The 17,338-nt window shown below is 44.6% G+C and overlaps 1 protein-coding gene across 6 annotated transcripts in view; it reads left to right on the top strand.

Annotated features, from left to right (window-relative positions):
• NEB (nebulin) overlaps positions 1-17,338 on the top strand; it is a 358,296-nt gene that overhangs the window by 317,260 nt on the left and 23,698 nt on the right. For all 6 annotated transcript variants that reach the window (XM_060256972.1, XM_060256973.1, XM_060256975.1 and 3 more), the window contains 6 exons: positions 372-476; positions 2,054-2,146; positions 4,396-4,488; positions 8,006-8,098; positions 8,532-8,624; positions 10,671-10,763. In XM_060256972.1, coding sequence (XP_060112955.1) covers positions 372-476; positions 2,054-2,146; positions 4,396-4,488; positions 8,006-8,098; positions 8,532-8,624; positions 10,671-10,763 — 570 coding nt within the window. The remainder of the gene's footprint in view (positions 1-371; positions 477-2,053; positions 2,147-4,395; positions 4,489-8,005; positions 8,099-8,531; positions 8,625-10,670; positions 10,764-17,338) is intronic.

Genomic DNA, 17,338 nt, shown 5'->3' with positions numbered 1-17,338 from the left:
AAAATACTGTAGCACAGCAAGCAAAAAGATATCTGGAGATTAGTTTGCTTCGCATATGTAAGGCTGTGAAGTAATGTATAAAAATGTAAGCTGATCGATGATAGGATTAGCTGTTGTTGATTCTGTTGTAATGAGAAGTCTTCCATATGCTGCACTGTCAGAGAACAAGGATTAGAAACAACCCAGTAACTCCTCTTCAAGAAAATCTTAGATATGTCCAAATTACACATTCTATTGAAATTAAATAGGCTTGTTAGAACAGAAATTTTATTATCACTAATTATTGGATCTTTTCAAAAAGTCAAATCACATGTAAGGAAGCCTGAATACCTGCAGGAACAATAAACTAACCAGGTATGTGTTTTTAACAGCTTCAGTATCAACAAGATATGCAGCATAGCAAAGGAAAAGTCACTGTGGTGAATGAGACACCAGAAATACTGCGAGTTAAAGAAAACCAGAAGAACTTCAGCACGGTAACTTGAGTTTGCCTCATAATTTTTCAAATAGTTCTGTTGTAACTAGTTTTTGTTCTAATTTTGTGAAGATCTCTACTGAAGACTCTCCCTTGATGCAGTTGAAGCTCCTTGTGCACTCATGTAAGAATGTGAGGAATCTGGTGGCATACCAAGGGCAGGGCAGTAGATGTGGTCTCCCTCAGGTACAGGCAATTGGGTGGTGCCTACTCTAGAGTGAGGGAGTAGGGGGGTTGTGGCCCCCAGAACTCACCCCTTTCGCTGGCACCAGGAACTTACCCATTTAGAAAACACAAACAGTCCCTCCTCTTTCAATCTGGTTACTCCTCCCCTTGATATTCTTTTTTTAACGCCCACTCTTCTTTGAGGAAGCTTCAGGAGTTGGATGGGGCTTGGAAGATATCCCTGCCACCTCTCTGTTCTGAGTGATCAATGAATCTCCCTTATCAAATTTTAAGCACATTCCTTGCCTTTTGTAAAAAAAAAAACCCAAAAAACCTAAATCCAATTAAAGTTTTTTCTTCCTCTTTTCATGGATGTTCTCTTTGGTCTAAAGGCCCCAAACCTTTGTGTGTTTACTCACAAATAAGCCCCTAGCACTCTGGGTGTTAAATACACTAGGTATTCCACTGGTGGAATCAGGGCCTTAGTATTTTCTACTAATGTAATACTCATTAGACAGAGCTCTTGCTGTTTCATACATACAGTTGAACAGTTTCTGACTCCTTTCCTTTTCAGCAACTTTTTTGTTACCTGGTAGATTAAGCTCAACATATCTGACACAAGTATTTAGAAATGTCTGGCCTCATTTTTTCCATGTGATTTTGTAGGCTACATGCTTGAAACAACAAGCTTGCTCTTATTTGTTTAGCAGCTGCATGTCATATGTCCTTGTTTTGTTCCTGTTTAGAGTGTTTTGACCATGAAGTCTCAAAATGATGCAAAGTCTTGATGTTATTATGTGATGTCGTTACTGCTTATGATTACCTGTGGTTGTCTAACCAAAACAGTGGGGAGTCACATAAAATGTTTCTGAGTTAAAATTGGTACCATTACAAATTTAACTTCTACAAATAGGCTGGGTCTTGTGTACCTGAACCATGAGAGGCACCTCTTCTCTTGCATAACACATCAAAAAAGTCACTATTGAAGTCTGAAGGTCCTCTAGAGTAGCGTTCAGTACTGTGCAAAATGGTCACTGTCCTCGTGTGGGCATTTTTTATATACTCCTGGGGGCACTCTGAATTCCAAAAACAGAAATTATCCAGAACACCCAGGTGGACAAATTTAGAATGCCTCTTTTTGATTTAGCTTCTGCAGCTCTAGATTAGCAAAATTGGCTTTCTCTTCAAAAACACGACTGAAATAAATGTGTAATTTGGGTTTTTCGTCAATTAAGGATAATTTACTTGGGAGCAAGCTACTCTGAAATCAGTGGGAGTTACTCCTGTGTCAATACATTTATGATCAGGAAGCTACTCTGAAGTCTTTCATTTTTGAGTCTCCACTGTTTTTTAGACCTTCTCTTTCAAGTGCCTGTGCTGTTTTCTATGCTCAATTTTGTTGTCTTGGTTAAGATTTTATATAAAGAAGATATTGGAACAGGAACAGCTATAGAAAAGACGCCTGAGATGCAGCGAATAAAACAAACCCAGGATGCAATAAGCACGGTACAAAACCCATCAGTTTTTTTAACACTCTCACATCTGTGCTGTTCCAACTTATTAAACTCCACCAGCTTTAAATGATCCTAACAACAGTTTCAGAATAACATGTGAATCTCTCAGTTACCCTGAAAACAATCAATGGTTTTACCATTTACCAGAAATAATTTGCTAACTAGTTCTTTCTTCTATTTTTAATCTTCATAAATAAACTAGAATAATCTAATGATTAACATTTTCTAATTATCAACTAATTTGAATTTATTTTCTGAAATATATCAAATATCACTGAGTTTATAATGATGTTCCCAATGAGTTCACAATAATAAATATAGTTACAGTTACAATATTTAACACTGACAGCAGTTTAAAATAATTGGTTTCTCTCACACATTCTCTTCTTTTTTTTTTTCTACATTCCTTCTTACTTTCTTTTCCACAGTGGATGAGGTAGAATTTTTAAAAACAATTTTTTAATTGTATTTTGCACGATGTCTTGCTTTTGTAATGTAAAAAAGTGATGTTTTACTTAATGTTGTATATGCACCTTCACCCATGTTGGATAGAACAGGATGCCTTTAAAATATACGTGATTTTTGAGAATAAGTGCAGCTATTATATATTTGAGTTCTTTATGATTTTGGGGGGGGGTTATTTCCATTCTCTTAAATTCATTTAATAATAACAAAATGAACACAGAATATTTACACACACAGAGGAATAGTTCCATTAGACTCTGCTACAAATGCACCTAATAATCTAATGTTAGTTATGATTCATGACTGCTACTCTGTGGCTGCAATCACACACACTAAATAACGTACTCTTAATCTACTTTCAATGCACTTTGCAACTGGATTTTACTGTGTGAACTGGCAAAATCCACTTGGAAAAAGCCCTGAAAGTGGATTGAAACCGCATTATTTAGTGTGTGCGATCACAGCCTCAGTAAACTTACTTGGAAGCAGTGTTCGCTCTAAGCTGAGTTAGTGTGATCTAGCTCACAGTTTTTTAGCCTCTGGCTCGCACATTTTTGTCTTAGCTCATGAACGATCATCCCAGCGCAAACTAATTTATGCAGCAGCTCACAACCTTAATGCCAGTCGTTTTTGCTTTGTGAATGACTGGTATTAAAGTTGTGAGCTGCTGCATAAATTAGTTTGCACTGGGATGATCGTTCATGAGCTAAGACAAAAATGCGTGAGCCAGAGGCTAAAGTACTGTGAGTTAGCTCACACTAACTCAACTTAGAGCGAACCCTGCTTCCAAATAAGTATACTGAGGCTGAGATCGCCACACACTAAATAATGTACTTTCAATCCACTCCATGGCTTAGAGGGAGTATTGTTTGAGAGTAACTCCCATTCTACTCAGTGGGATTTACTTTTGAGTATATAAACTAATGGACCCTGAATTCATTGGTTTAGGTGCACACATGAATCTGTATGCACATAGTGACTATTTCATTTTCTTCTAAGTTAGGCTAAGCTCTGTGTTTCATGGTAGATTTCCAATTGACCACATACTCTTGTATGTACAAAAGTCATTGTGTGCGTGTGAACTTACAGAGCTCTGGTTTTTAACCAATGCCAGGAGCTATTAAGGCTGAAGAAAAGTACTTGGATTTAAGATGATTTGTTCGCACTTCTCTATACTGGACCTGTTTCATCTGAGGAGCCAATGCCACTGCAAGACACCTAATGCTGGCAATGACCATACTGGTTGAAGTGTTGACTGCACATACTGTAAAGGTGTTCCTTGATGGATACAGGCCCATGAGCAAACAACTTTACCATTACATACTCATTTTGATGTAATATATGGTGTAGCTCCAAGGTTAAAAACAGAGCAAAACAGAACACCATTAGACAAAAAAAACCCCGTCCGCTCTTGTTTATCTATGTATAACAACTCCTTTGAGTCAGGGAATCTGGTGCTAAGCTTTCTTTCAGCCAGGAAATTGTTAGAATTACAACTCTAGCTAGACTGATGTGCCCATCAACTTAAATCCATACTGATTGTTGATCAGGCCCCAAATTTAAAGTTCTAAATTTCTGGGGGGGAAATAGTCTCTTTGTTTTCTGTACAAAGTGCTGAGGAGAAACATTTCCACATGGGTGCATGCAAATTGTGCAAACTTCTGACGACATTTGTTATCTCTGTTTTCTGATGTGAGGTGGATAGTTGTGTCTCTTGTACATAAATGGAAGTCTTTTCTGTTTGTTTTGTTTTTCTAATTGTGTACAACTTTGTAGATTAAGTACAAGGAAAACATTGGAAAAGGAACTCCCATTCCTGATCTTCCTGAAGTAAAACGTGTCAAGGAGACACAGAAGCACATCAGCTCGGTAGTGGCTGATACTTTTTATGATCGTTTGTGTGAGAACTATCCAGTAACAATGTGCTGTTCATCATACTAAACAGTCTTTTATCCCCCTTGCTAACATGTTACTATCAACCACCTTCATCCTTAGAAGAGTGTCCCTCAGGCTTTAACCTCCAGTAGCTTGGAGGATTATTTTTTGTACAACTTGAGAGGAGAACAGACAAATTTATTGCTGGACAGACAGAGAAGCAGCAAAAAAGTTTTTATTTCCTGTTGGCCCTTACATCTTATATACTAATAGCGGTCAACCAATCTTTGGATACTTAAATCCAGTGACTGGAGCTCTGAATGGGCAATACAGATATTTCTACAAACCTGAAAAGTGTCGCAGGTTTGCAGAAAAATGTGAAATCTTAATAATACACTGGGGGCTTTAAAAATTAAAAAAAAAATTATAAAAAGAGCTTGTGTAACTTTAAACGACAAATTCCCCCAGTGGTTGTTGCTAGACAACCACAGTATCCCAGGCTGGGTTCTGTCAGTAAAAAGGGGGGCAGGGCCTTTTCTAAGCCTATTTTGGCCTTTGAGGGAGGACTCATTGGGACGGTCTGACTAGGCTTGCCAGCTGAGAAGTTCCTAGAGGTTGGAAAATTCCTAGAGGTTTTGTGGCACAGTCTGAGGAGGGCAGGGTTTGGGGATGGAAGGAGAGAGACCTCAGATGGATATAATGCCATAGAGTCCACCTTCCAAACCAGCCATTTTCTCCAGTGGAACAGGTCTTTGTTGTCATTCAGTAGTAATTCTAATTCTGTCCCCACCTGGAGGTTGGTAGCCCTAGGCCTGGAAGCCACCTAAGTGACTTGCTACCAACCAGCTTGCATAAGTCAATTAGGCGTGGCTGCTTGCTACTGTTCAACAGTAGCCACCCTATGAAATCTAGTACTGGTGTAGCAGTTAGACTTGCAGAGTAGGATCTGGCAGACGCAGGTTCGAATCCCCATCTTGCTGTGGAAGTTCATTGGGTGATTTTGGACTGGTCACATACTTTCAGACTAACCTACCTACTGGGTTGTTGTGCAGATAAAAACAAGGAGATGAACATAATGCAAGTTGCTTTGGTCCCCACTGTGGAGAAAGGTTAGGTATAAATGAAGTAAATAAATAATAAATATAACTGAAGATAGGAGGCAAATAAGAATAGGGTTGCCAGGTCTGTGTTGGAAAATGCCTGACGACTTTGGGGGTGGATCCAGGAGAGGGCAGGGTTTGGGGAGGGGAGGGGCCTCAGCATGGTACAATGCCATAGAGTCCGCCCTTCAAAGCAGCCATTTTCTCCAGGAAAGCTGATCTCTGCCAGGTGGAGATCAGCTGTAAAAGCAGGGGATCTCCAGGCCTCACCTGGAGGATGGCAACCCTAAATAAGAGGCACATTGGTGAATGGTTGACAAGGAGAGAATGAGGCAGGTAAAGGGTAGAGAATATGGGGGTTGCCAGGTGGAGGAAAAGGGAGAATAGTGTGGGAAGGAGGACACGGGAAAGTGAGGTGCCACCCAACAAGTCCTTGCGGGTTCCCCACCAAGCAAGTGGGCCTGGCAGAAGCTACCAGTGGAGCAGGAGAAGACTTAAGACAGAGGAGCATATGAAGGTAGGTAGGCTGTCAGGTGGGAAGGAGATATGGTTGCCAACTCCAGTTTATAACATCCTTAGAGATTACAGAAGTGGAGTCTGGGGAGGGTGGGTTTTGAGGAGAGAAGGGACATCAGAGAGGTATAATGCCATTGACTCCATTCTCCAAACTAATAATTTCCTCCACGTGAGCTAGGGTTGCCAACCTCCAGGTGAGGGCTAGAGATCACCCAGAAAGACAGAGATCAGTTCCCCTGGAGAAAATGGTTTGGAGGGTACATTCTACGACATTATACCCTACTGAGTCACTTTCCTTCCCCAAACGCACCCTCTGAAGACTCCACACCCAAATCTCCAAGAATGTTCCCAGCTTGGATCTGGCAACCTGACAGGGAACTCTTGGGAGATCCATTGTGATTCCAGGAGATATCCAGGTCAGGTCAGCAACCCTAGAAGGAGAGAAGAAATCGGGAAAAGGGGAGAGGCTATGGGGCTCACAGTGCACGATTCCCCTGCCTTTTACCTCCTGCAGAAGTTTATTTATTTATATTTCGATTTATATCCCGCCCTTCCCACCAAGGTGGCTCAGGGCGGCTTACAACATATAAAACTTACATAGGTTTGGCTTAAAAACAGTTAAATAACAACAGTTAAAACAATAATTGAGTAAAACGTAAAACATAAAAAAGCAGCGGTCTGTCAAAATGCATTCTAGCTCCATCCAAAGATTCTCAGTGTCAGTTAGTTGTTGTAGGCCAGCTGGAAGAGAACTGTCTTGCAGGCCCTGCGGAACTGCCCTAGGTCTCGCAGGGCCCTTACCTCTTCCGGCAGCTGGTTCAAAATGCCTTCCAAAAATCTCATCCAAGAATATAATTGTGTGTGTTTGGGGAGGGGGGGGGAGATTTTGGGAAGAACATGTAGTGATAATTAGCAAGGAGTTATCTTAAATTTACCAGTAAGAATTGCCTTCTCCTCTCTCGCCCTGTGCACGTTCCCCTTTCCTCTGAGATTGTTAGAATACTAATTATTTATTACAATTTATTTTTGCATAATATAATTGCATTTAGGCACTCCCTTATCTAACTATAAATATACTGTATCCCTTATCTAACTTGATATACTTTTCTTACGTGTTGGAGTGATTGAATGCCTTAAACACTCTTCTCTCTAACATTTTTTTTTTCCTTTTGGGAAAGGGGAACCATGTTAAAAGGAGTGAAACGTTGGATGGATATATATTTTAATTGTTCACAGACATCTTTTATTTCTTTATTTTTTTTAAGATTACATTTTCATATAATAGAACAAAATTCAAGTCCAGTAGCAACTTATACTGGCAACATTCCCCAGGGAATAAGCTCTTCTGAATCAAAGCTCTTTGTGTCGTTTTGTCATTTTCATGTAATGTAGTCGGTTGTAGCTTTGGTCCTTCAGTATGGCTCCAGTCAAAGTTTGTGTGATTGATAATTGTGTAAATATTCATAATGGAATCTAATCTGCAATTTGTTACCAAAATAGGAGAGCAAATATCAGTGAGGAGCTTTCAGATGCTGGCTTTATCAGAAATGGTTGCACCAACATAGGATGTTAAATAGGATATAATTCATAAAACAGGTGCCTGTAATCCTTGGAGCTTGGAGCTGCAGTCCCAAATTTCCCTTGAAGTTTCCTCACTATATTTATACAGTTAACAAAAATAATTATTTGTAGTATCACCAAAAAAACAAAAACCCTCACAATGGCTTCATAATATAATAGTAACATGTCTAGTTGGACTATTTTATACAGCCTCCAAGCAATGACACAAATTCATATGCCAAAAAAGGACATTAACAAACTACTGTGATGTACATAGGTTTTTGTGAGTGTCTTTGAACCCTATTCTCATCTTCTTGGGTGCTTCTATTCTGCAGGTTTTGTACAAAGAGGATTCAGGGCAAGGAACCCCGATACCTGTAACTCCAGAAATAGAGAGAGTCAAACGCAATCAAGAAAACATTAGCTCGGTATTTCTCAGAGAAATCAAAACTATCCTAACAATTAATCTTTAAAAAATAACATTCTAACCACCATTCTCTACATCCTACTACATGCTATCTTTGTGACTCCTTCCCCTTTCTGATTGTTTTAACCTTTTGAATTAGAAAATTAGAGACATGAAAATAATGAAGGAACATTTAAACCCCCCCTAAAATCTTAGTAAAATTAACACCCTCCTTTCCTTCCATATATTTACTTCTCTTAATATTCTATCTTTGACATCTTTCTCCATTCACATTGCACATGAATACTATAATCATGCCCAACTTTCAGTTACTTTTGTGCACTAAAGCAAGCATGGGATTTAAATATGTGCCATTACTACCAAGTATTAGCCACATACTTTAATGACTTCAACTACTTTGTGTCTTTTGAAAGTTAACTTATTGTACCTCACAGGTGACATACAAAGAAAATGTGGGAACAGGAACGGCAACTCCTGTTACCCCAGAAATGGAAAGAGTCAAGCGCAATCAGGAGAACGTTAGCTTGGTATATCACAAAATGTCTATAAATACACCCTTTAACCACTACCCCATTTTCTAAATATTTTGCTTTAATATTCCCACAAGGATTTGATTATCAATTCCTTACCGTTTTAATCAAATCATTGAAATTTTAGTCGATAAGGTGGATAATTAAAGCATTAGTTCTGCAGTGATGTTAACTCTTACACTCCCTATTTTCCTGCCACCCTTTTTTCTGCCCTGCTATTTTCCTGCCACCATGAAGGAAAAATATTATTTGTTCTAAAACAAATGATATTCAGAGTGAATTCTCTCTATTATTATAACAAGAAATGTTCTAATAGCCTTTCATGTTCTTGTTTGGTGCAGTGCAAAGTTAAAATAAAACCGTAACATTTGTTTTTAATTGAATCATAAAATGCTTTTTATGTTATGTTACTGTTGCTATATATATATATTACTACTATTTATTGAAAGTGTTCTGGAAGGTTTCCCATGCTGAACTGGGGTAATTTTAGACTGGAAATCAATTAACAGATAATAAGAAGGGATGTCATTCTTAAACCATGCTCCTAAAAATGAACAGTGCCATAAAAGGCAATGTGCATCTCAGCCACCCATTCCAAAACTAAAAAACAACATAGGGGGCAGTTTTTCCAGATTACACCATATACCTGCTAAATCATTTGTGTACCAAATCCTAACTCTTTTCACATAAGCTTCCAAAGATCAAACAGACCTTCACTATTTTCCTTGTACCTTCCTGTATTTTTTTAAATGAAAGGGAAGAGGATACTACCTCTCTATCTATGACAAGTTAGAGTGTATGTCCTCAAAAGTGGCCAACCTTCTCTAATGGAACTTGAGAAGGTGCCCAGGGCCAAGAAGATTTCAGGTAGATCCATCTATCGTTGATCTCAGGCAAATGAACCTGTTGTGTATGAGAGGAGCTGGAGGTACTGTGGAGTTGACATGTGCCTTGGGGCAGTGTCACTGGATATAAATATATGATAAGACTCAGGAAATCTGGCCAGCAACCTTGTCAGTTGCTGCAGAATTAAATGATTATTTCTAATGTAATAGGGTTACTATATTTAATATAGCTTCAGAGAGTAGAACAGTTCAGTTGGTCTGCAGTAGAACATTTAGATTTTAGTAGAATTGCACATTTTCAGGATATAAGGTTTTGAGAGTCAAAGCTCCCTTCGCCGGATACCGGTAGTTGACAAAGAGAGCTTTTGTTGGCAGAGTAATTAACACAGCAATAATGCACAATCTGATTCAAGAGTAGATAAAGGTTTATTTAGGAACTAATATACTTGATAGGATAAAGGAAAGACAGAGAGAGGTTCAAACTACATCTCTAGCTGAGAGAGAGGGAAGACTGACAACTTCCAAGAAGAAGGAGGAAATTGCATTAAAATTGGCAATGTGGAGACAGACAAGGAATAGCATTTAACAGAAGAGAAGGTGCTAACCTTGCTATTCTATCTAATTGTCTTCTTGCTGCCCCCTTCATGTTCTTCTTTGTACACCAGAAATTGCCTTTTCTGACAGCTTTGACTCTCAAAAGCATATATTAATATAATAATATAATATGCTTATTTCTTATTCCTCCTTTATGTCAAAAAGAGACAATGTAAACAATGTAAACATTTGAGAGAGCAGATAAGTAGGTATGTTAGTATAGTCTAGATCAGGGGTGGCCAGTGGTAGCTCTCCAGATGTTTTTTGCCTACAATTCCCATCAGCCCCAGCCATTGGCCATGCTGGATGGGGCTGATGGGAGTTTTAGGCAAAAAACATCTGGAGAGCTACTGTTGGCCACCCCTGGTCTAGATAGGCTGGATATGAACAATATATATTTCATGAATACATAAAAGTTGCAAGTTTGATCTTCTCACACACATTATTGAGGTCAAAATGCACAATTTTTGTTTTGTTCCCCTTAGTAATATCTGTGTTTTGGAGTTCCTAAGGAAAAATAGTACACTGTATTCTCCCTGGTGATTGTGTATTTTAATTTGCACCATGAAACTCTACTTATTTTTGACACTTCTTTGCTGCACAGGTATTGTACAAAGAGAATTTAGGGACTGGAATCCCAACACCTATTACTCCAGACATGGAGAGAGTCAAATGCAATCAACAAAACGTTAGCTCGGTATAGTTGTAATTTTAAAAAGGACTTTAAATTTGTAAAAAAATATAATTAACCTTTACCAAACTCCTCCGCCATAAAATTAAAACACTGGGTTTTTTTTAAAAAAAAAATAACCAAATAATCTTAGTAATCATCTCATTCGATTAGTTACCCTTTTACCATTATCTATGATTTTCCTTTATTTCTTTATTGGTGTTGAATTTGCTCCTAACCCAAGTTCTTCCAGCAGGTGTGACCACAACATACCACAATCTTTTTGCACTTTTTCATTATTTTTTATTTACAATCATTTTGGAAATATATTAATTGCATGCCTTTTCTCCCTTTTATTATGATACTTCAGTTTTATCCCACAGCTATCCTACTGTAACCATATAAGGATGAACTCCATAGGGAAGGGGGCTGGGATCATTTTGGCCACCCCATTTCTGACCTTCATGAGTCTTGGTCTTTTTGTGCATAGGTTTGTAAGCAAAGATCATGGGGTTCAAAGGTTCCATCCATAGAACATGATCTCTCAGTTTTCCAGAATATACATTATGCTGCTAAGCCTACACTGTGCATAGATCACTGTGCAGATAAGAGCTCAACTGAGTAAAGATCAGGGGCATGTGTCAGAACTTAAGAACTCCAGGCAGATCCCATACTTAGTTTCCAAGCTAGGATTTTATTAGAGAGAACTAAGAACTGTTAGATACAAGGTACAAGATAACAGTGATGGCGAGAGCCAGCACTGGCCCAGTTTTATATAGTAAAACAAACAACCCACAAAGCTTTAATTCACACCGTTACAGGCACATCTGTCTTCCCACCAGTGCTATCAGCAAAGACGTTGCCTCCTTACTCTGAAGGCCACACGATTCGGCTTCAAAGGGTGTCAGTGTGAGAAAGTACAGAGATACAACATTATTCAGTCTACAGCCCCCAAATACTTTGGATACCATCGGGGCAGGGTTAACTACTACTCAGGCACTTCAGGTTAAGAAAGGTTACAATATGGGGTCGGTCTGGTTCAACGCTCAGGTCCACTCTATGCATACTTGCCAACCATCAATTATACTGGTTCTACATTAAGCTAGCAATAATAAAGTTACAAGTTCTGACATACTGCCCCCCCTAAGCGCCCTCCCCCGGGGGGTGGCGGCTTGGGCTTGTGCGGGTACAGCAGGTGAAACTTTTTTAACAATTGCGGCGCAGCTACGTTCTGAGACTCGACCCATTCATCACAGCTCGGGGGGAAGTGCTTCCACCTGATTAAGTAATACAGTTTCCCCCGTTTGACTTTGGAGTCCAGGATTTCGTGGACTTCATGGTGACTCTGACCCCTCACTGTCGTCGGAGGGGGCGGCGGAGCCCTGGGATGGAAGGACGTGGCACCAGGGTCTTTCCGGAGTAAGCTGCAATGAAAAACAGGATGGATTTTGCTTAGAGACTTGGGCAGCTCGAGTTCTGCAGTCACCTTATTGATTACTCGTTTGATCCTAAAAGGCCCAAGAAACTTCAACGCAAGTTTGCGGCAGGGCTGAGGAAGGGGGAGGTTTTTTGTGGACAAAAAGACAGTGTCTCCCACTCTCAATTCCCATTCAGGAGAGTGTTTTTTATCAAACTGTTTTTTGTAAGCCTTTTTCGCTTCCTCCAGGTTCTCCTGAATTCCCTTCCAGCTCTCCCGAAGGCCTTCCCACCATTGTTGGCACGATGTGGGTTCTGAGGGGGTGGCCGGGAGGGGAAGCGTTGGGAAAGGCTTGCCCTCATAGCCATTTATGATTTGGAAAGGAGAGGTTTTAGTAGAGCTGTGAAGGCTGTTGTTGTAGCCGTATTCAGCGAATGGGAGTAGGTCCACCCAGTTGGACTGTTGGAAGTTAATGAAACAGCGGAGGTACTGTTCTAGAAGGCTATTAACCCTCTCCGTCTGTCCGTCCGACTGGGGGTGGTAGGCTGAGCTGAGGCCCTGCTCAATACCCGCAAGTTTGCAAAACTCCCGCCAGAAGTTGGCAACGAACTGCGTCCCGCGGTCGCTAATGACCTTATCTGGGAACGAGTGTAGGCGTACAATGTGTGTAAAGAAAAGTTGGGCAAGTTTTTTAGCCGTGGGGAGCTGCTTGCAGGGGATGAAGTGGGCTTGTTTGGAGAATGTATCGACCACTACCAAAATAACAGTTTTGCCCTGCGACGGCGGGAGCTCCACAATGAAATCCATAGACACTACCGACCAAGGCCGGGTGGCTGTTGGGAGGGGCACTAGGTGGCCGGGAGGTTTACCCCCTCTTCGTTTAGCCATCAGACAGGTGGGACATGAGAGGACGAATTCGGAGACGTCTCTTTTGAGCCTAGGCCACCAAAACTGTCGGGTAAGGAGGTTGAGGGTTTTGACATAGCCGAAATGGCCCGCCAGGCGGCTGGAATGACAATGCTCTAAAATCTGCTTGCGGAGGGAGGAGGGCACATAGATCTTTTCGTTGTGCAACAGGAGGCCGTCCTCGCTTTTACGGAGGTTCGGTGGTTGGTCTGCTTCCCGAGCAGTCTCCGCAACTAACTGAGACAAGAGGTCTGGCTCCGGGGGACCGATCCTCTTCCCGGAGCGGGTGGTGACCCCCCCCGCGATGGCCGAAGGGGGGATAAGGGAGTCCACCACCTCCTCGCGGAGGCTCTCATGCTGTGGCAGGCGGGAGAGGGCGTCCGCCAAGAAATTTTTGGTACCTGGGATGTGTTTCAGTACAAAGTCGAATTTGGCGAAAAACCCAGCCCACCGGATTTGTTTTGCAGTCATTTTGCGGCGCCCGGTCAATGCCTCGAGATTTTTGTGGTCAGTCCAGATTTCAAATGGGACTCTGGCCCCTTCAAGCCAGGAGCGCCAGGTTTTCAAGGCAAACATGACTGCAAAAGCCTCCTTGTCCCACACTGACCAATTTTTCTGCTCGTTCGAGAACTTTCGTGAAATGTAGGCGCAGGGGCGCAGAACCCCGTTGTCCCCCCTTTGCATTAATATGGCTCCGACGGCGGCGTCGGAAGCATCACATTGAACCACGAAAGGTTTTAACTCGTCAGGGTGGGCCAACACGGGCTCCGAGGTGAAGAGGCGTTTCAATTCTGTAAAGGCTTTTTGACACTCGGGCGTCCACGTTAGGCGCGCGCCCGGCTTTTTTGCCTCTGCCCCCTTCCCCTTTGTTTTAAGGAGCTCCGTAAGGGGTAACATGATGGTGGCGAACCCCTTTATGAAGTCGCGGTAAAAATTTGCGAACCCGAGAAAACTTTGGAGCTGTTTGCGGGTTCGTGGGGGCTCCCAGTCTAGCACCGCTTGAACCTTTGCTGGGTCCATTGACAACCCTTCCCCCGATACTCGGAAGCCTAGATAGTCTAGTTCAGTCTTGTGAAATTCACATTTTGATAGTTTGGCATACAACTTGTGCTTGCACAGGGTGCTCAACACTTTTCTGACTAGTGGTACATGTGACTTGAGATCTGGCGAATAGATAATGATGTCATCAAGGTACACCACCACCCCCTTAAACAGGAACTCTCGCAGAACCTCGTTGATAAAGTTCATGAATACCCCAGGGGCCCCCTGTAGCCCGAAAGGCATAACCAAGTACTCAAATTGTCCTAGCGGGGTATTGAACGCGGTCTTCCACTCGTCCCCCTCCCTGATGCGGACTCGGAAGTACGCGTCTCGGAGGTCGAGTTTTGTGAATATTTTCCCTGTGGCCACAGTATTCAATAGGTCCTTAATCAATGGGATCGGGTAGGCATTAGACATCGAAATCCCGTTTATCGAGCGAAAATCTGTGCAAAGTCTAAGCGACCCATCCTTTTTCTTTCTGAAGAGGACGGGGGCGGCATGGGGGGCTGTTGCCGGTCGTATGAACCCCCGCTTCAGGTTTTTGTCCAAAAATTTGCGGAGTTCCGCTTTCTCCGCCCAACCCATGGAGTACAGTTTCGCTTTTGGCAGTTGCTGCCCCGGGATCAGTTCGATTGCACAGTCCGTGGGGCGGTGAGGTGGTAACTCATCCGCCTCCTTCTCACTAAAGGCCAGTTTTAAGTCCCGGTATTCATTGGGGATCGAGGCGACCTCCTCGAGGGTGAGGCAGGCTCGCTCATTCCGGGGAGGCGGATGCGGCCCCCATTCGGGGCGCCAATGGTGGTGTTCGCACCTCCAGTCCGGGAATCGGACGATCTGCTCCTCCCACCTTATGTCTGGCTGGTGGCGGGCGAGCCAACCCGAGCCCATCACCACATCAAACGAGCAAGAGGGGGCAATTACAAAAGTTTCGATCCCCCAATGCTCTTCGGTCCCAACGGGGACCGCCTGCGTTTCTAGCTTACATGGCTCTCCCCTCATGGGCCCCCCGTCCATCTGCTGGAAAAGCATGGGTAGCGGGAGGGGGGACGTGGCTAATCCTAGCGCCTCTACTAGGCGGGGGGTGATTAAGTCCCGGTTGCACCCCGAGTCGATTAGTGCTCGGGCATGCATGAACCGTTTTAGGTTCGGGTTGAGAAGGGTTACGGCCATAAACAATAAACCCCCAGTGGCTCTCACCGTGAGGAGTGCCGGCTGTTGCTGGACCTGCTTCGCGGCACCCATTAAAGCAGGTCGTTGTCGTTTCCCGCCGACTCGGTGTCGTCCGACTCCCCGGTCGATTCTTCCACGGTTTCTGGTTCGGCGGTAAAATCCTCGTCAGTCGCCAAGGTGGTGGCGACGGAGCCCCGTCCGGGCTCTTTCGGCCGACTACTCTTTTTCTTCTTGGGCCCCGATGCGGTTGGCCTGGCTGTCGGCGGGGTGGACCCCGCTTTGGCTGGGCAGTTGGAGGCGAGGTGGTCCGGGTCGCCGCACCGGTAACACTTTCGGGCAGTGGTGGGGGTCGAGGTTGTCGGGGCCCGTCGCCCCTCCGCCTTGGTGGGTGTGGATTTCAACCCCTTCTTCGCCAGTTGCTGTCGGCGAAGCCCCACGTGCTGGATGTTGGTCTCGACCTCTCCGGCTAGCTGGATCCACCCGACCAAGGTGTCGGGTCGCCCGTGGCTGTAGCAGCGGTCGAGGACGTTCGGGTTCAGCCCGTTACAAAAAGCAGTATATTTCATAATCTCGTTCCACCCTCTCACTGCCGCGCAGTAGCCCAGGAACTCCGTGGCATACTCGCGAATGGATCGGTTGCCTTGTTCGATGCGCTGGAGGGCTGCGATGGCTTTCTCCTCGCGGAGCGGGTCGCCGTACTGGCGGAGCATGGCGTGCAGGAACCCCGCTACAGTTGCTAGCTCGGGCTTCCTCGCGGTGAACAGCCCGACGTACCATTTGCGGGCTGGACCTCTCAGTCGGGACGCAATGTGGTACACTCGGCTGGCTTCGGTCGGGTAGTCCGCACCCCAGTGGGTAAAGAACGTGTCGCACTGTATGGTGAAGTACTCCACGTCCTCTGGGCTCCCGTCGAATGTAATTTTCAGCTCTCTCCCCCCCCCTGCGACCGGGGGTGCCGCGGGTTGGGGCACCGGGGCCGGCAGGGCCGGTAGGGCTGGTGCAGCTGGGGCCGGCGGCGCTGGCGGTGCGGGCACGGGGACCGCCGGGGGCGCCGGAACTGGCGGCGCCGGAGGCGCTGGGACCGGCGGCGCGGGGGCCCCCGGGGCCGGAGGCGCCACTGGTTGTGGGGCCGGTGGGGCTGGAGCGGGCACCACCGGCGGCGCGGGAGCCAGCGGGGCCGGTGGAGCCACGGGCGGTTGCCCCAGCGGCAGCCCTCCCACGGGGATCCCCAGGACCGCCGTCTGCAAGGTGCGGAGCTGGTCGTAGATCGCGCCTAGGTTCTGTTGCATCTCCTCGGCCATCATAACTCGGGAGGCGTGTACGTCGTTGTGAATTTCCCGTACATAGTCGAACAGGTCGTTGCGGAGGCTCCGGACCGGGTCGTCCCCGCCTCGCGGTTCTGGACCTTCGCCCTGGTCGTCGTCTCCGTCTCCGCTTGCCCCGTCGCCCAGCATACTTCTGTACCGCTGCTCCGCCGCGTCGATCGCCGCCGTGGACTTCCGCGGGCTCCAGGATCGGGGTGCGGCGAACGCGTCCACCGAGAAAGGTGCGGGCACCTTAATCTTGCGCCTCACCCCCGTCACCTTCGGGTCGAGCGGCGGGTCCTCCGTTGGAGTGGTGGGCTCTCCGTTGTCTGGAACCTTTGCAGCCATCGGGCCGGGTTTCCAGTTCAGATAAGCTCCGAAACAATGGGATCACTGTTATAATGTCAGAACTTAAGAACTCCAGGCAGATCCCATACTTAGTTTCCAAGCTAGGATTTTATTAGAGAGAACTAAGAACTGTTAGATACAAGGTACAAGATAACAGTGATGGCGAGAGCCAGCACTGGCCCAGTTTTATATAGTAAAACAAACAACCCACAAAGCTTTAATTCACACCGTTACAGGCACATCTGTCTTCCCACCAGTGCTATCAGCAAAGACGTTGCCTCCTTACTCTGAAGGCCACACGATTCGGCTTCAAAGGGTGTCAGTGTGAGAAAGTACAGAGATACAACATTATTCAGTCTACAGCCCCCAAATACTTTGGATACCATCGGGGCAGGGTTAACTACTACTCAGGCACT

Source organism: Heteronotia binoei, chromosome 16, assembly GCF_032191835.1.
Source record: "Heteronotia binoei isolate CCM8104 ecotype False Entrance Well chromosome 16, APGP_CSIRO_Hbin_v1, whole genome shotgun sequence".
Classification (NCBI taxonomy): Eukaryota; Metazoa; Chordata; class Lepidosauria; order Squamata; family Gekkonidae; genus Heteronotia; species Heteronotia binoei.
This window is presented reverse-complemented; position numbering and strand designations above follow the sequence as displayed.